Here is a 19,726-nt window from a genome sequence, read left to right as displayed (position 1 = left end):
ACATGTTGAAAACTGGCCCGACGACACCTTCTGGATCTTTTCAAAATAACCAGGAAAGAAAAAGAGCTACACGTTGATTTCTTCATCTAGTTAAATCTCTTGTCAACTGGGAGACAGTATTTTCTAACGGCCAATGAGGCCACGACACAGCTGTTTCTTATGTCCCCATGGCATAGGGCAAAGACACAAATCAAGCAAAATCCCACTCATCAACCCATCAGTCTCGGCTCTCGTGCGCTCACTGCTTTCTCCCCCAGTGTGCCTCACTCAGTGTTTGACCACTGCTTTCATTTTTTTTTATTATTATTTTATTTTTATTGACTTGAAAGGCAGAGATACAGAGCTAGAGACAGAGCGATCTTCCACCTGCTGCTTTGCTCTGCCAATGCCCACAACAGCTAGGGCCAGGCCAGGCTTGAAGCCAGGGGCCTGGAAGTCAACCCAGGTCTCCGACATGAGTGACAGCCACGGAGCTGCTGGAGCTGTCACGTGCTGCCTACCCAAGTGCACGTTAGCAGGACACAGGATTGGAGGCAGAGCCAGGCCCCAGACCCTTTGTACAGGACGCAGGCATGCCGGGTGGCCGCTGAACTGCCCCACCCCATGCCTACCCGGGCCCCTTCTTTTAGGAGAGAGTTTGAAACTGATTCTCAGCGCTGTGACCCATCAGAGGCACGGTACTGCTCACTGGTGCCGAAACAAGAGGCCACTTTCTAGACGTTTTGCAGACAAATCACACAGACACAAGGCAGAGGGAAAAACGAGTTCCAACAACGTGCACCAAAGAGAATGTTTTGGCTTAAAAAGAATAACCTTTGACTCACAAAGTTTTTTTAATTTATTCTCTATAAGTTATGTAGCAGCTTAAGGTAGCAATTATTTTTAGGCTTTGTTTCCTTGAGTTATGAAATCAAGATTATAATACACCTTTATAAAAATATCAACCTATTCTCCTTGACAACGGCACACTCTCCCAAGCACGGAAATCCAGAGTGAAGTTGGGTTGAACGCTGTTCTCCTTAACGGCTCACACGTAAGGCAGGTCAACCGTGCAGGTCAACCGTGCAGGACCGGGACCCACTTTAGAAACCTGACACTGCCCAGGGCGCCACCACCTCTGTCCCAGCTGGTTTCTCCCCTGACCGGGGAGGCCCCAGGTGCAGGCTGGGCAGGAGGGGGTCTTTTGCCTGAGCACAGGGACACCCCTGGAACAAGGTCCTACAGCATTCTGGCCTCTCCAGGACACCAAACCAGACCCCAACATGGCCTGCCGGCACCATGGGGCACAGCTCATCCCAAGCTTGCCAAGGGCTGCTCCCTTCCTCCGTGCCAGTCGCTGGGAAAGCATAAAAGTCCACTCAGGATTGTGCAGGGTCCTCAAAAAGTTCACGGAAAATGAATATTATGCAAAAGCTGTGCAAGGATTTCAAACCATTTTTTCAACAAAATAAATATCTCCGTTAAGTCCATTTTTATGCATGAGCTTTTCAGGTTTTTGGTTTTTTTTTTTTTTTGCTTTTTTTTTTTTTTTTTTTTTTGACAGGCAGAGTTAGACAGTGAGAGAGAGAGACGGAGAGAAAGGTCTTCCTTCTGTTGGTTCACCCCCCAAATGGCCAGGAGTCATCCTCCACTGCCTTCCCGGGCCACAGCAGAGAGCTGAAGTGGAAGAGGAGCAACCAGGACAGAATCCGGCGCCCCAACCAGGACTAGAACCCGGGGTGCTGGCACCGCAGGCGGAGGATTAGCCTAGTGAGCTGCAGCGCCGGCCCTATGCACGAGCTTTTCAAAGCATCCTCCTAGGTTTGAGGCAAAAGGATTCCTCAAGGTATTTTTCCAATTCATATTTTCTTTAAGAGAAAATAACTAAGTTCTATTGTAGAGCAAAAAAAAATTTTTTTTTTTTTTTTTTTTTTGGACAGGCAGAGTTAGGGAGACAGAGGGAAAGGTCTTCCTTTTCTGTTGGTTCACCCCCAAAATGGCCGCTACGGCTGGTGCGCTGTGCCAATCCGAAGCCAGGAGCCAGGTGCTTCTCCTGGTCTCCCATGCAGGTACAGGGCCCAAGGACCTGGGCCATCCTCCACTGCACTCCCAGGCCACAGCAGAGAGCTGGCCTGGAAGAGGGGCAACTGGAACAGAATCCGGTGCCCCGACCGGGACTAGAACCCGGTGTGCCGGCGCCACAGGTGGAGCATTAGCCTAGTGAGCCACAGCGCCAGCCAAAAAATTTAGTTTTTAAAAATTTTCCATTTTATCTGACAGGCAGAGACCTTCACTCTGCTGGCTCACTGCCCAAATGTCCCCAGCGAGCAGAGGCAGGGCCAGGCTGAGTTGAGAACTCAGTCCGAGTCTCCCCTGTGGGTGGCAGGGACCCAGTTCCTCGTGCTACCCGGCTGCCTCCCGCGGGTGCACGCTAGCAGCAAGCTGGGACCAGCAGCAGAGGCGGGCTTCAAACCCAGGTACTTTGCTATCCATGTGGGATATGTCCCCCCAAGCGGCGTCTACACTGCTGTACCAAACGCACACCCCTTTTAAATTTTTAAAAATGTCCTTTTTCCATTGTGTCTGAAAGGCAGAGAGAAAGAACTCGTATTTGTGGAAGGCTTGGCTGCGGCAGTTCCCTGATGGCTCCGAACACCTGGCTGTAGCTAAGCCCCGAGGCGGGAGATGCTCGCGAGGAGCTGCTGCCCGGCTCCGGCTGGAGTCCCGGCCCCCTCGGCAGCAGCCCCTGCCCCCAGGGAGGCCGGGCCGGAGCAGTGGTGCTACCTGCCTGGCAGGGATGAGCACGTGGGACCCTCGACAGTCACGGCTGTGAGCGCCACAGCTGGGAAGACACCCGCCCCTTAAAAAGAGCAACTGCTTCTCTGTCCTCTGTCCCCAGTGGTGGCGCTGGGGTTTTTTTGTTTGTTTGTTTGTTTTTAAAGAACAGAATCTGCATGATGCTCTTCCCTTGTAAATCAGGAGAACACACGTGAACCGTACACGCGCCTGGTGCCCCGGAGATGGCGCAACGGAGGACGTGTGTTCACTGAAGCCACAATCAGGAACTGGGAAGGATAAGGAACCCCAATATTTTCCCCCAAAGTGGTTCCTATGAAACCACATATCCTTTCTGTGGATGAACCTCCAAATGTCCAAATGCTCCAAATACGGTTTTGTGAACAAGTGCTTCCTTCCCCGCTGGGCGGAGCACACAGTCAGGAAAACAAAGACCGTGGAATCGCCCGCCACAGCCAGGACAGGCTGCAAATAATCATGGAGTCAACTTCTTTATGCTGTTAGTCGTTAACAGAGACATACAAGAAAACTCTACCAAGAACAGGACAAATGTGGACTTTTGAAATTATTATTATTTTTCAGCCTATGGACAAAGGGGGACTTGGCGGGTTTCTATGACCCAGCATTTGTTTGGCGGCAACAGTGGGGCACGGGGGAGGGCCCGGCTGGGACTCTACGGCAGAGTCACGCAGCGCCCAGGGGTGCTCCACGGCGGGGGAGGCCAGCGGGAGCGCTGACGCATAGCCCTGACTTGTGGGGACGTGGCTGGTCTCCCGCAGTCTTTTTTTCCCGGATCAAATTCATCTTAAATGACACTAACACGTAAAATGAAGCAATTCTTTTTCTTCTTTGACACATCCCTGACTGACGCCTCCCGGGGTCGGACAGGAGGAGCCCACGGCCACCTGTCCGGACCTGAGACAGACGCGGGCAGGTGCCGGTTATCGTAGCACAATGCACTTGGCGGGGGGGGGGGGGGGGGGGGGTTGAAAATCGCTGTTTTCCCCTGAAATCTCAAACTCCACCGTTTCTCCAGCGGAATCCCTGCACAACCTTTCCAGTGATTGACAGAAGAGTGTCTTGGATCATTCGCGACTCCCATATGTTTTGAGAATGTGAGCCCATCACCCCCAGGGAAGTGGGGGCCCCTCAGAGCAGATGCCGGGGGCGGGGCAGGCGTGTCAGGCCCCGAGGGCACCCTGGCCAGGGGGCATCTTCAACTTGGAGTCCCAGGACGAAGATGGGACATGGGTTCCACAGGGCACAGCAGCAACACGGCCCGGAGCTCGGAGCTCGGATGCGGAGAACCCGCGGTGGCCGGCTACCCCACGGAATCCGGCAACGCTTCGGGCTGCAGATGCTTCAGTTCCATCCCAGAAAGTCCAAGGTATGTCTGGTACCAGACATAGACAGTTACGTGGAGTCACCTCAAGTTCTAGGTTCGCAGATTCCAAAATCAGTGTGTAGCCAAGAAAGAACTCGGATTCCCTCAGTAGTCTGGAGCGTGGACAGACGCTGTCCAGCAGGGGGCGAGGCTGGCCCTGCCTGGGGCGTGCTCCCCACTCCTACTAGGAGCACCTGGCGCCTTGGGTCTTCGCCAGCCACGGAGAGACCCCTGCGTGGGCACCTTCTCCCGCAGGCTCTGATTCAAGGGCCCAGCCCCCCCGGGGCCGACTCCCGGAGGACGCGTCTGCCCCTGGGGGTCAGAGGCCGTTGCTGTTCCTGTGACACAGGGGTGGCTTGGAGAGCTCCATGACGCCCGGCCGGGGTTTGTTGAGGAACTTGGGCGCCCGGCGCAGGAGCCGCTGGGCCTCCGTGAACGTTTCCGTCAACTCCTTCTTCCACTGCACAAACTCTGGATCGCTCTGGGTGGGAACATGAAGGCAGAAGCTGTGCCGGGTTCGCCCGTGCCCCCTGCCACTGGGGGCACCCAGGGGACGCTCGCTCGCCCCACTCGCCTGCCCCGCAGCGGGGCTGACCACCAGCTCCCAAAGCCCCCTGGGCGAGGCGGGCACAAGCCCTGCCCCTCCGCACCCCCATCCCCACTGCAGTCACCACCCTCCACTTGCCATGACCTTGGGTTTCTAAGACCACTGGAGCCCGTGGGACATCTGCAGGTGGGTAACACAGCAACGGAGTTACCAAACGCGTGCTTCTGCCCCTACCACTTGCTGGGCTCTCAGTACACTTGTAACACACACACACACACACACACACACACAGCTGAACACCAGCAGGAAAGCGTTCAGGAGTTAACTCTGAGAAAGCGAGGAGGGCCCTGCCTGGCCCCTACAGAAGTCCCCCTGGCATCTGACGCTTGCTTACGCGTGCAAAGCTCACCCTCCAACGCGCTCGCGGACGAGACCGGGGAGTCCCACGGCAGACGGCAGGCTGGGCCCTGTTAGAGCCTGCACAGGGTTTCCAGCTGCCGCAGTCAAGTCGCTTCGTGTACTTCTTCCTGAAATTTCCTCATCCGAGCGCGCGGCAGAGTTCACGGGGGAAAATGCAAACTCACCTCACACTGCAAGACGAACTGCTTCCCTGCCTTTATTCTGAACAAGATGCATTTTTTGTCTTTAATCTGCGTTTCTTCCACAGATACAATCTGCTCCATTGTCAGCAAACTTTGCTAACCGCAAAAATAAAAAAAAAATCAAACATTAGTTGCATTCATCTCATGGCTTCGTGAGTTAAAAAGCGACAATACCAAAGGCCTAGGACATGCTCAGACAAAATGGCATTTCGCTCTGTTTGAGGACAGTTCTGGAAATGAGGAGAAAGGGCCACACAGGCAGGCGGATGGAAGCTCCAGCTATGGGATCTCACAGAAAACCGCAGAGACAGAGCCGTCCCTGGGAGGCCGGCCAGCAGAGCTGCCCCTCCGCACAGAGCTGATCTGTGAACGGCCCTGGGTGGGAGACAGAGCTGATCTGTGAACGGCCCTGGGTGGGAGGAAGCCTTCTTGTCCCACTCTCATTAATTCTATCCACCAAGTCACGAGGGAACGAGGCACCACCTGCTGACCGTCGTGAGCGACAGGTGCACAGCCCAGTCTAACACAGCAACCCAAGAAACGCATCGAACAGTAGTTGGATGTCAACATGGAGGCACACAGACAGGTGACATCCTTACAAGACAGCCACAGGGGGTGACAGCGCGGCTGCCTCTGGCCTGTGCTACAGTGTCACGAGTCCCTCACCATGCTGGGTTCCAGTTTGGATAAATACCCCAGGGATCCTAAATGAAAAACACCACCATCGCAACTCCGTGTTTCCTTCCTTCCTTCCTTCCTTTCTCCCATCCATCCACCCATCCATCCCTCCTGCAGCTTACATAGCTTCTCAACTAGAACGCTAGGCATGAGGACTCTGAAAACCAGGATCACTTTCCACAAGTGATGTAAAGCAAGGGAAATTCGTTTTGCACTTGTTTTTTCCCAATGCAAAGGTGAAAAGATTTCCTCTCAATGTCTGTGACAGTGACTTGCCAGCGGACAGCAGGATGAACGCTCAGGTTCACTCACTGTCTGCAAACAGACGGGACTTGGGGAGCGACGTCAACGCTCCACCAGCAGGGGAATCGTCACTCATTGAGAAGGGATCTTACTAATGGGAATGCAAGTCCTGGCTGTGTTAATTTTAAAGACGACTTTTAAGGCAGGTGGGGGCCCCGACGGCCACGAACAACGGCCGTGACAATGGGGACCACGGTCCCACTCACGACGCTGAGCCACACCACACCCCAGGGTGACAAGCCCCGGCTCCTCACACAGCAGGACCGCTTGGTGCACTCATGGTGCCGTGTGGATCAGAAATTCCTCTTCATCTTAGTCAACAGCGTTAGCTCTCAACGGGAGCGACATCTTCCAAGTTTCCGACCTACAGCTGTCACAGTGGACACGTGCAGGAGAAGCTGTGTGACCGCGGGAGGGCACAGGCAGACCTCACCCCACAGCTGAGCAGCGGGGTCACTGGGGGCCAGGCCCCCACTCTCTGGGCTCCCTGGTTTCCTCTTTCTAAAAACAACCCCCATAGATGACTAAGCAGACTGTGGTTGTAACTTTAAAAAAATAGCACCTGCAGAACATGCAAAAAAATCCCTGCAGCTTTTATGATTTCTGAGCCCCACTTCACAGATGGGGAAACTGAGGCTCAGAGCCACTGCCATGTGCTCGAAGCCCCAGAGACACAGAGCAGCGGATCTGACAAACCTGTGCGACTCGGGTGGCCCACCTGACCGCATCCCCTGCCCGCCTCGAACCCCTGACCACGTGGGCTTCCCACCCTCCAAGAGGCAAGCTCTCCTGAGTTCCTGTTGGACATGGCCTGACTCGCAAGCTTAAGCGTCAGGGTTTGAGCAGGGCGACCTCGGATGCCCAGGTGAAGACGCACTCACAGGTGTGGGGAAGGGGGTGGGGGTCCTTGAGTAAACAGGCTGGCGACACGGAGCGAGCACGCATGCGTGATGAGGCCCCACCCCACCCCGCCCTGCAAGGCAGCCGCGACTCACCCGAGACTCGCCCTCCCCTCTCCACTCGAGCCGGTTGGGGAAGAGGTAGAAGTAGCGCCGCTGCCACTGCGTCAGGAAGGGGCTGCCCAGCTTCAGCATGTACCCGTGCATGATGCAGTCTCTGCCCAGGGCGTAGTCTGCGGCCAGAAAGGGACCCTGAGCGACACCGGCCGGGAATGCGGCGTCCCGGCCGTCTCTCTCTCGGAAAAACCAGAGGCTTCCTCCCGGGGAACATCGAGCCCCTCGCAAGGGGACACGGGACACGGGACAGATGCCCCGTGTCAGGCTGGACACACGTGTGAGCTGCGAGCGTCAAGGCGGGGGTGGGCAGCTCCCACGCTCTCTCCACTCACACACTGAACGGTGCCTCCTGAGCAGCTCGGAGACCCGGGCTGTGCCTTTATCACCCTCGGAGGGCAAGAGCTTGCCCGACTCTGGTATTTTGTTACGCGTGGGTAAGGGGCATCTGAGATCGGGGGCTCCTTTCACTCCAGCCAGCCCCCGGGACCCCTGCCTTGACCTCACCTTGTGTCAATAAACAAGAGCAGAGCTTTGTTGCTGCGTCAGCCAAGCAACCCGGGGGCCAAAGTGCTTCAGGCCTCCACTGGAGGATATTCTACATCTTACAGAATTACATTTTACAGTGAAGTACCATTTCTTAACAACTTAAAGTTGATTTTTCAAAGTTTTCCATTGTATTTGAAAGGCAGAGAGAGAGAGAGACTGAGTTGATCTTCCATCTGCTGATTCAATCCCACAATGCCTGCCACTGATCGGCTAGAACAGGCCAAAGCCAGGAGTTCACAACCCCATCTGGGTGCATCAGGGACTCCGGTACTTGGGCCAGCACCTGTCACCTCTCAGGCCGTGCACGAGCGGAAAGCAGGAAGCAGGGGTCAGGAGCTGAGTCAGGACTCAGACCAGGCCCTCTGATGTGAGGTACAGGTGTCCCAAGCAGCGACTCCACCCCTGCACTGAGTGCCCACCCACAGAAGGTTCACGTTCAAGGCTTCCTCAGAGGCGCTGGCGACTGTCAGAAGCATCCATTCACTCCTAGCTCCTTCACCATGGTGCTGTGAACGCTGAGGGGCTAGGCAGGTTCGAAGCCCTCCTGATTCGGCATTAAACGATGACAACAAAAATCCCCACTCTCAGAAGGTTGTGACCCCGAAAGAGTCCATGTCAGGCCACAGGGGACAAGCGGGAGGGAAAAAGAAGAGGGCAGAGAGGCCAGGGAGGGGCAGTGATGAGGAGGGGGCCTCCTGGGGGTGCCGTTGTAATAATAAAAAAGCTTGCATTTCTGAAGTATATTTACAATTCACATCTTTTAAAAATCTGAGTCTAAGCTGTATTTTTCTGTAAAGGAGACCTCTGAGGTTATCAACCAAGATCTAGTTACGCACAAATTACTAACACACAAAGACAAACGCATTAGCTTGTTGGACATTGTGTCCAAGCCAAGCTCTAACCAAGAGGCCGCGGTCTGACACGGTCCTGAATGTGGAAGTTTTCCTGGGCCCAGTTTATCGGGATCCCAGGGACACCCCACCTTCCCCCTTGTGTAAAACGTCACGTGTAAAATCCACCCCGGGGGCAGGCGTTTGGAGCAGCAGCGGAGCCACCCCATCAGAGGATCGCTTCAAGTTCCACCTGCTCCACCTCTGATCCAGTTTCCTGCCCATGCACTGGGAAGGCAGCACACGGTGGTCCTAGTACCGGAGACCCCACCACCCAGCGGGAGACGAGGATGGCATTCTAGGCTCCCCGCTCCAGCCTGGCTCAGCCCTGGAGGCTGTGGGCATTTGGGAAGTGAACCAGAGATTCGCTCTTTCTCTGTTTCTCTCTTCCTTTCAAATGCATAACGAAACGTTTTTAGAGAGTACTTAAAAATAAATAAAACCTCCAGCAAACACGAGCCAGTGTGAGCCCAGTGGCGGAGTCCCTGCAGGACCGGGGCAAGCAGGGGTACGGGCTGCTCCTGTGGCGCACTCTGGCAACCTTCATGCAAGCAGCAAGTCGTGGAGGCTGGAGGGCACCCTTGCACGTGGATGGTAAACACTACGGGGAAACGGTCAGGTGAGACCAGTGAGTCCCACGGCATCCGGCCAAAGCGACCACGCAGCAGAACAGAAGTGTTCCTGGTCGCTCCTGTCAGACGAGCTTGACCTCACAAGGGCCTTCTCTTCGGGGCACAATGAAATGCTATCTTACCAGCGTCATCATCAACTGCATTAAGCTTAAATATCCAACATTAGCAACATCTTAGGAAAAGCAACGGAAACAATATTGAGTGAGAGAATAACTGATGTACTTAACACTCCATGTCACATTTTCTACTGTAGAAAGCCTAATAGTGCACTTGATTGTTTATACAAAAATATACAGTCTTTCTGGGAGGCAGCATTGTGGCACAATGGGTTAAGCTGCCACCTGCATCCCATGTGAGTGCTGGTTCGAGTCTCAGCTGTACCACATCTGATCCAGCTCCCTGCTAACAACCTGGAAAGCCCACAGAAGACGGCCTAAGTGCTGGGCCCCCTGCCTCCCGCATAAGACATCCAGATGGAGCTCCCAGCTTCTGGCTTCAACCCGGCCAAGCCCCAGCCACTGCAGTCATCCAGGCAGTAAACCAGACGATGGAAGATTCTTTCTCTCCCTCTCTCTCTCTCTCTCTCTCTCTCTCTCTCTCTCTCTCTCTCTCTCTCATCACTCTGCCTTTCAAATAAACAAATCTTTAAATATATAATTGGCCATTCTTTAATGCTGTAATATAAATGTGTTTATACATTTGTGTGTCTTGACAAGTGACAATGTCACACCCAGGTGCTCGCTACGACTGGCTCTGCCAGCACAAAATGAAAATGCAGGTTCCTTGTTAGATTCTCAAGATGGTAACAGTAACAGCAGGAAAGCAAGCCCAGAGCCCTGTGTGCGTGCACGGCTCACACCCGGCTCACACACACAGCTGGCTCTAGTCCCAGCACGGCAATCAGCAATCTTAAAGGAACAAACTTCCAAACCGCCCCCAGCACTCCAAGAGCAGCGCGCAGACTGAGGGCGCAGTTCTGTGGCCGTGCCCTGTGACGTGTGTGTTGACCGGGTGCTCTGAGATAGTGCGCTGAGCTCATCCACACCCCATCCAACTAAAACCACGCGTGACATCACCTCCTTCTTCCACTAGAAGACTCTCTGGGACCCAAACCCTTCCTCAGCTCTACAGGGCTTTGGCAAACGCGCTGCGGCAAAAGCGACGGAGACCCGTGATGACTTTACCTTCCTCATGCCCAAGCTGCTTATTTTTCGCTCTCTTCCTGGCCTCAATTTTATCCGTGTCCGCGTTCACTGCTTCGTACACCGTTTCGGCGACTTCCTGCTGCCAGCGCTCGGAGATGACCAAGGGGAAGTTCTTGTACAGCTCTTGGTCGCAGTCCAGCAGCTTAGTATTGCAAGAAAGCAAAGATGTTGGTGATCAAACATTGCTCACAAAGAAACAGACTCCACAGTGGCACAGCCCTGGGGCTGGGCACCCTCGGAGGACTGTGCACGAAGCCCGAGTGACAGGTGACCACTGCTGATGACCCGCAGTTAGGACAGACCGGGGCTTCACTCCCAGGCCCGCCAGGGCTGGCCCCAGCCTGATCTTCCATACTGCCCTCACGACACTTTGCCAAGGAAAACTCAGACAGACAGGGTTTTCCTTGAAGTACTAACAGAATCGGACCCCCCAAAATGAAGACCATGCCGATCATGGTGAGGATGCTTGTGAGAGTAGGGACAGAGACCCCTAAAGTTTCAGAATCGGCCACAGAGGAGAAGCCAAGTGGCCTTTCTGACCCAGCCCTCAGCTGAATGGGAAAGCCAGGAAAACCAGGCTGACTTTTCCATTCATTCTGTGACCTTTCCAACTCGGCACAGGTTAGCAGTGGAATCTTGTGTGTAAGAACCATGCCCACACCCATGGGTGGTTTGGGCAACAGGGCCTCTAAGAGGGGCTGTAATGGAAACTTCGCTGTGGCTGCGCTTTGCGAACCATACCACGGGAACAGCCAAAGGCCTGCGCCACAGCCTCCCAACAGTGACTCGGGCCTCCGCAGAGACTTGATCCGCCCACTCCCCTGTCTAAGAGCTAAAGGGGAGAGATGGTGCCCCCGGCCACGTGCATGGAAGCCCACAGCCCTTGGGCAAATGACCGTGTGCCCCGCGTCCTGACCTGGGCGGGTCCCCATCTGGTCTCGCTGACCTAGTACAGTAACACATCGATTTGGAGGCCACTTTGGTTTGAGAATCTCTGCTGCTGTTTCCTCCTGAGCCCCACGCTGAGGTCCTCCCACGTTCTGAGCGTGATATTCACATGTACTCATGTGTGCATGCGTGCACACACGTGAGCAAGTGGTAGGGTGCTGTGGACCCCAAGGCCTGAGCTGGCACACAGGGACACACTGTGAAGACACTGATTCAAAACACACCCCTTGGGGCCACTGCTGTGGTGTAGTGGGCTAAGCCTCCGCCTGCGGCGCCAGTAGCCCATACGGGTGTCCTGGCTGCTCCTCTTCTGATCCAGCTCTCTGCTAATAGGCCTGGGAAATCAGCTTAAGATGGCCCAAGTCCTTGGGCCCCTGTACCCTCATGGGAGACCTGGAAGAAGCTTCTGGCTTCAGATTATCCCAGCTCCAGCCATTGTGGCCATTTGGGGAGTGAATCAGTGGATGGAAGACACCTCTCTTTCCCTCTCTCTCTCTCTCTCTCTCTCATTACCTGTAATTCTACCTCTCAGATCAACAACAACCAAAAAATCTTCAAAACAAAAACCACACCCCTTTCCAAGGGTGCAGTTCCCTGGGGGGCATTTAGCCTGGCCGTTTATAGCCCCGACTGGTTGTTTAAAAGGGAATGAAAGCGCCCACGACCCTTTAGCAGATCCACGAAACACCAGAAGAAGTGCTTGGGTTCGAGAACCAGCTCCACTCCCAGTTCCAGCTTCCTGCCACTGCGCCCCCTGGGGGAAGCAGCAGGGAATGGCTCAAGTGGTTGGGTCCCTGAATGGAGTTCCCAGCTCCATTGGGGAGCTCACTCTGTCTGCCTGTCTCTGCCTCTCAAACAAATAAAAAGTTAATGCACCCGTATGATAGACACTGCCAGGGTGCTAAGCACGGGCTACATGCCAGGAGGCTGAAACAGGTCATCTCACTTATCCCCAGAGAAGGCGTGACCACGAAGCCACCCATTCTACAGGTGAGAAGACTGAGACTCAAGATTCTAGAATGGCCTAAAGGTGCTGAGCTGACAAGTGGCAGACTCGAGTTTGGTCTGTATGACTCCAAAGCCTAGATTTTTATTCACAAGATTTCCCAGTTTGAAATCCTTTATAACTTCAAAAACTTGCACGTGTCCCTACAAACCCGCAGCTTTATTTCTGGCTCCGTTTGATGGACAGGAGCCCATCTGATGACAACAGTCTACGGCGACAGCAGTCTCCCTTGCAAACAGCTGTCTAAGCGGTTTACTGTCCCCGAAGCCCTGTGTGTCGCAGGAACACACACCTGCCAGGTACGGACTGCTCAGACTGCAGCCACGCCTCGTGGGGTGCACAGCCGTGGGCTTCAGTCTCCAGCCCACAGGAGGGGCTCTCTGGTGTGGTCAGCATCCCCCACACGCCCGTGGCCTTGGCCTGTCTGCTGTGCCTTCACCTCCTGAGAAGTGGGCTCTGTGAACAGCCCCACGGCCTCCCTGCCTAAGCCTCTCCTCCCCACTCCCGCAGCGCTGGCCCAGAGCCACTTCTTCCACAGCTCCCCGAGGCTTCCGGCCTCAGCCCTCGGCCTTGGCAGTGGCTCCACCCCACAGCGGTCCTCTTGGCCTCCTCCAGCCGTGCCATCCCTGGGGCAGGCTCGGGGCAGGCTCTTGTGTGTCTCTGGTCCTGCCCAGCCTTCCCTTGCATTTTACTGTCACTCTCTTAACTGCACCTCACAGGTGTGCACATGTGCATGTGTGTGTGCGTGGTTTTAACTTTTTACTTATTTGAAAAGGAAAGAAGACAGGTATCTTCCACTGGCTGCTTCATTCCCCAAATGCCTGCAATGGTGAGGGCTAGACCAGGTTGAAGCCAGGAGCCCTGAACTCGAGTCAGGTTTTCGGGGTGGGTTCTGGGACCCACGCACTTGAGCCATCGCTTGCTGCCTCCCACAGTTCACGTGGGCAGGAAGATGACATTGGGACGTGGATGTGCTGCAGCCTTGTGTGGGGGCACCATCAGGTGGGGGCACCGAGGGGGGCTTGCCCGAGAAGGGTGGAAAGACAGGCAGCTGAGAGGAGACACGGGGCTCGGGGCGGTGGGATTGGCTGTCAGAGTCGGGGCGGGCGGGACATTGCCATGGAGTGACACGCTCCAGGGGATCACTCTCCCATGACTCTCTGTGGGTAATTAAGCATCCTCTCGTCTTGGAAAAATAAGGAGATGAGGGGAGTGCGGAAGTACAGGGGATTATGTTAAAAAAAAGGGGGGTGATTATTTCACCATTGATAGACAAATGCCCAGTGATTCACCCTGTCTGCTCGTTCCCTCCCAACACGGGGTGATCTAAACACGGGCTGCCGGGCAGCAGGCGAAGCGTGCCCAGTTCCCACATATACACTCGGCTCCCACACACGCGCTCAGCTCCCTGCTTCATTCACACGCCAGGTGTGTTTCGAGCCTAACTGTTCCACAGCAATACTACTTGGACGTGAACTTCAATGCAGAGAAAGCTTTTGTGGGTTCTAGTTTGGGGCCTTCACTTCCACACTTTTCAACTACGCTGATGACAGTCACGTGGAAGCTGCAGTCCGCAAACCGCCCGAGAGCAGGGCGGTCCCTCCACTTCACTGACCCCCAGCCCACTCCCCTGGCCCGGGCCGCAGGGAAGGAGCGCCCCTGGGTACCTTGATGCCTTTGGTGTCCTCTTCGTCAAAGGAGCCGATGTCAAAGGCGTCGGCGGCGTTGACTTCTCCACGGGGAGGAATCAAGGGCGGCGGGTACTGGAAGAGCCAAGGCAGAGTGGCGCGGTGACCAGATGGCCCCGACGGCCCCACCGCAACCTGACCGTCAACCAAGGAAGCACGGCGTGGGGCGCCAACAAACGTGACTGTCGGGGTTCTACAAACCGCAGCACGGGGGCCACCTAAGAGCCCCTGCCCTGAGCAGCCCCAGAGGAAGCCCCACCCTTCAGACAAATGTGGGGGCGCAGGGTGGGGAATCATGTTCCAAAGTCTTCAGCAATGCGTTTTAAAGATTTATTTATTTCAAAAGCAGAGTGACAGAGAGAGAGAGAGAGAGAAGAGACAGAGACAGATCAAGATCCCATCCAATGTTTCACACCCCCCCACCATGCACACACAAATGCCTGCAACAGCCAGGGAGGGCTGAGCCAGGAGCCAGGAACTCCATCTGGGTTTCCCATGTGGGTGGCCAGGGCCCAGGCCTATGAGCCATCATCCGCTGACTGCCAAGTGCATCATCAAGGAGCAGCCGGGTCTTGAATCAGGAACTCTGGGACGCAGGCCTTCTAAGTGGAGGTTTAACTCACTGTGCCACAACACCCGTCTTTTAAATCAGTTTTAAATATAACAAAGTCCAAGACTTCATATGCCCTCTGCTCACCTTTAAAAATTATTAATTATTATTTATTTGAAAGTCAGAGTGAGAAATCTTCCATCTGCTGGTCACACCCCAAATGCCTATAACAGCTGGGGCTGTGATGGGCCCAAGCCAGGAGCTGGGAACTCAGTCCAGGTCTCCCGAGTGAATGGCAGGAACCCACGTGCTCGCACAGCGGCAGGAAGCCGGAGTTGGGAGCAGAGCAGCCCACGTGACCCCAGGCGGCACCAATCGCCCACCACCAGCGCCACATGAAGCAAGTGCGTGCTTTCGGGTAAAGCAGGACCACCTTCAAGGTGCCTGGGCGGCGAGCAGCCCGGGGCCACTGGTGACTGAGCAGGATGCTGCCCTCTGACACTAACCCGGCAGGACTGGCAGCCCAGCCTCTCTTCGCTACAGAAAACCACCCCTCCCCTGTGGCCCGAGACCACGCAAGCCTGAGTCCCAAACTGCTAACCAACATTTTGTGTTCTAAAAAAATCTAATTTGGGATGTGTCCGTTAACAATGAGAACTCGATACACCTTAGAGGGAAGAAAGGAAACGATGCTGATGAACAAAATCATGGTAGCTTTTTAAATTACGTGGCGCAGGACTAGAGGACACCAAAGTTTAGGACCCAAGTTTCCTGTGCAGTTCCATATGTAAGCCACGGATTGGTAGTCAGAATTCAAGGAGACAAGGTCGAACTTTTGAAGAGGCTGAATTACATGGACATTTGAATTCAGCACACAGCAGATCCGTTATCGTTGTTAACCTGCAGAGAGCTTTTACAGTCACCCCTCAGGACCTGCGGGGGCACACACTGGTTCCAGGACCCCCTGAGGACACCGAAAGCCGTGGATGCCCGAGTCCCTCACAGCAAACGGCCTAGGGGCTGCACATAAGCTGCCCATGCACTCCTGCGCACTGTCAGGCCCCTCCAGATCACTTCCAACTGAACACACTGCAGATGGACACGAATAGTTGCTACGCTGCACTGTTCACAGAGAAGGACGACCAAAAAAAGATAAACCTGCACGTGGGCGCCAGGGCTGTGGCGTAGCAGGTAAAGCCGCTGCCTGCAGTGCCAGCATCCCCCATATGGGTGCCGGTTGGAGTCCTGGCTGCTCCACTTCCGATCGAGCTCCCTGCCATGGCCTGGGAAAGCAGTAGAAGATGGCCCAAGTGCTTGGACACCTGCACCTGCATGGGAGACCCAGAAGAAGCTCTTGGCTCCTGGCTTCAGATCCGTACAGCTTTAGCTGCTGTGGCCAACTGGGGAGTGAACCAGAGGATGGAAGACCTCTCTCTCACCTTCTCTCTCTGTGTAACTCTTTCAAATTAATAAATAAATCTTTAAACAAAAACACACATCCACACGTGTTCAGTTCAGACACCCAACAGGGCTGGCAGCTGCAGGGTCGGAGGGGGATGCGTGAGGGGGGTGGAACAGGCAGGTGCAGGGGGCCCCAGTGCTGGGAAACCAAGAGGAGAAGGTGCCCCCAAGGGAGCAGCAGCCGGGGAGCAGCGCTCTGAGGACACAGGGACACAGGCAGGACCCCGGCGGGGGGCAGACCCGGGAGCCAGGAGAGCACGGAGCGGCGGGGGCGGTTCCGGCCCCCGGAGTGGGCGCGCAGGGAGTACCTTCTGCAAGTAGACGTGCTGCCAGTCGACGCCCCTGAAGAAGCTGTGCTCCTTCACTTCCTGCGCCCTGGGGAAGACACAGGCACAGTCAGGCCGCGCCGGGGCCGAGTCTGCCTTTAGGAACGCAAGAAATCCCTTTGCAAAAATCGTCTCCTGAGAACACGGCGGGATCACGGCCAGGTCTTCGAGAAAGTAAAATCCGCTTCTTGGAAGCCAATGCAGGGAAGGCAGTGACGTCTAGAAACACCGCACGCCGTGCCTGGGGCCATTTATTTAGGACGTTTACTCTAGTTTCAGATGGCCCAGGAATTTCTCTCTCTCACACACACACACCACATACATACGTGTATATACGACCACACACAGAACCTTAAAAGTGGGAAAGGACAACGTGCTTATGCACACACATGCATATGTATACACATGTTTATTTATGAATCTATCCATATGGAGTGACCTCAAAAAGTTCACGGAAAAATAGAATGAAAAAATGACATGACTTCTCCGTGAACTGTCTACAGCACCCTTGTTTGTACGGGATAATCCTATAGCCATGAGAACCTAACTTATGGAAGAATTAAACTGGAGATTTACACATTAAGGAAACACCTAAGCAAATGTCTGTGGGTTATGACAGTAGCACAGTAGGAGAATAACAGGAACACACAGCACTGAACATGTACTTGGAAGCAGACAAGAAATCGAATACTAGCATGTACGCCAAAGCCCTTTATCAACCAGAGAAACAAGCACTCTCGAAGGTCATGATTATCTTCTAAATCACACCCTGGGGCATGGTGAGTGCACACAGTCCCTGAATGAATGAATGAATGAATGAATGAGTGAATGAATGAGCCCACATCAGAATCCCTGTGCACCTTCATTGCCCGACGTGTCCATCAGTGTCTAAATATTGAATGTGGTAAACTAAACAAGAACTTCGCTTGCATGTATCCAAGCAATTAAAGATACCCTAGAGAGATGGGGCCGGCATTGGGGTGCAGGGGGTAAAGCTGCCACCCATGTCGCTGGCATCCCCTTTGGGCACCGGTTCGAGTCCCAGCTGCTCCTTGCGAATGCACCTGGGAAAGCAGAAGAAGATGGCCCAAGTCCTTGGGCCCCTGCACCCACATGGGAGACCCAGATGAAACTCCTAGCTGCAGACTGGTCCAGTTCTGACCACTGGGGCCATTTGGGGAGTGAACCAGCTGATGGAAGATTTCTCTAACTCTTTCAAATACATAAAGAAAACTTAAAAAAAAAAAACAAAACTTCCCTGGAGAGGAGGCTTTCTGGTCCAAGCCAGTGATGGAGCACAGGTAAGCGGCTTTGCTCCTTGTCAACAACTACTCAAAGGACAGGAGTGGAACATGGAGGTCTAAGCCCACAACAAAGAGTGGGAGCGGGCCATCAGCCTTCAGGCTGGGCAGTGGACAGAGGAGCAGTAACTGACAGCAAGAGAGGCACAGCTCCAGCCCTGAGCGCTGGCTGCACATGGACACACGTGAGGCCTGGGAAGACGGCACAGGACTGAGATCCAGTGGAGGGAGCCTCTCACTCTGACTTGAGCATGTACACACGACACGGACTATACCCACTTCCCCCAAGACACCTGCAGGTAGGTGTGGAAAACCCCTGAAGGGGTCTATTGGGAAGAAATTAAACCTGTGGCTGGTGATGCAGCGTAGCAGGTAAAGCTGCTGCCTGCGTTGGCACCACTCTGTATGCCGCTCCACCTCTGATCCAGCTCCCTGCATAACAGCCTGGGAAAAGCAGAAGGTGGCCCAAGTGCTTGGGCTCCTACCCCCTACGTGGGAGACCTGGATGAAGCTCTGGCTCCAGCCTAGCCCAGTCCTGGCCATCATGGCCATCTGGGGAGTGAACCAGAGGATGGAAGAGCAATCTCTCTGTGTCTCTCTCTGTAACCCTTTCAAATAAGATAAAAATATTTGTTTAAAAAAAGAAATTACATCTGATAAATATTTTTAAAGAGAAATCAACAAAAGCATTGGAAGTGTAAATGATCAGAAAGTATAAGAATCAAAGCAAAGGCACAGGTGACATCAAAGTCAGGAGCACAGAGCACCGACCTAGAAACCCAACACCCATCTCACAGGAGTTCTAAGAACAACGGAGGAGACAGGGAAATCAGCCACATCAAATACACGTGTCCCCCAAGCTGAAAAGCATGAGCCTCGGAGTGAGAGGGACTCCGCGCGTCTGACGTCACGCCCGGTAACTGAAGCCCACGGCCAGCAATGACTGCTCGCTCACACACTGTGAAGCAGTTCCTTCAAAGATTTGGGGCGGAAAATCCTTATCAATGGGGAATTCTACACGGAGCCTGCACCGGTCAAGTGTGAGGACGGCGGGGGGATGTCTCAGATAGGTAAGGACCAGGGTGTCTGTCTCTCACGGCCTTCCCTAAGCACTTCCTGGAGAACATGCCCCGGCGAAGCGTGTGGGGCGCCCAGACCGAGTCAACGGCAGGTGCGAGTCGGGAGCGACAAGTGAGCGAGTGCTGGGTGGGATGACGCCCACCGGCAGGAACAGCGCCCGGTTCTCGCGGGAGCTGCAAGGTTGGCTCCTCCCTGAAAGAAAGATCAGGGCAAACAGAAACTCCACAGCTGTGATATTTTCAAGTATTTTATATGTAAAAATACTTCAAAAAGTTTGTGGGAAACCAAATGGAAAGATGTTAATTTGGATTCAAAAAATTTTGACATCCATTTAGTTTTTCCACAATATATATTTTCCATGAAATTCTTCTTTTGCAAGATTTATTTTACTGGCAAAGCAGTTGCAGAGAGAGAGAGAGAGAGAGAGAGAGAGAGAGCTTCGATCCACTGGTTCAGCCTGCGAAAGACCACATGCAAAAGACCACAATGGCCAGAGACTGGGGCAGGTTGAAACCAGGAACCTGGAACCCCATCTAGGTCTCCCACTAGGGTGGCAGGGGCCCAAGCATCTGGGTCATCTTTCCATGAAATTCTTGAAGGTCCCACAAACACAGGCATGTGTGTGTGTATCTTATAGATGTATATTCCATATGTATGCACACACGTATGTATCATACACTGCAAATATATTTTATATATGTGTGTATGTGTGTACATAACTTCAGGTTTATTACCAGGTAAAGTAGAAACTATGTAACGAACATTTATGTTGCTACGATACCCTAAAT

General features: G+C 54.0%; 1 protein-coding gene across 5 annotated transcripts in view; it reads right to left on the bottom strand.

Annotated features, from left to right (window-relative positions):
• Positions 1–3,329: 3,329 nt before the first annotated feature.
• GRK3 (G protein-coupled receptor kinase 3) overlaps positions 3,330–19,726 on the bottom strand; it is a 133,970-nt gene continuing 117,573 nt past the window's right edge. For all 5 annotated transcript variants that reach the window (XM_089322920.1, XM_089322919.1, XM_051835475.3 and 2 more), the window contains 6 exons: positions 16,540–16,606; positions 14,200–14,295; positions 10,558–10,720; positions 7,285–7,421; positions 5,291–5,404; positions 3,330–4,640 (listed from right to left, as the gene is read on the bottom strand). In XM_089322920.1, coding sequence (XP_089179046.1) covers positions 4,479–4,640; positions 5,291–5,404; positions 7,285–7,421; positions 10,558–10,720; positions 14,200–14,295; positions 16,540–16,606 — 739 coding nt within the window. In that variant the 3' untranslated portion in view covers positions 3,330–4,478. The remainder of the gene's footprint in view (positions 4,641–5,290; positions 5,405–7,284; positions 7,422–10,557; positions 10,721–14,199; positions 14,296–16,539; positions 16,607–19,726) is intronic.

This window comes from Oryctolagus cuniculus, chromosome 21, assembly GCF_051225735.1.
Source record: "Oryctolagus cuniculus isolate XC-2025 breed Fujian yellow rabbit chromosome 21, ASM5122573v1, whole genome shotgun sequence".
Lineage (NCBI taxonomy): Eukaryota > Metazoa > Chordata > Mammalia > Lagomorpha > Leporidae > Oryctolagus > Oryctolagus cuniculus.
The sequence above is the reverse complement of the archived record's forward strand: the minus strand, read 5'-3'. Positions and strand labels throughout refer to the sequence as shown.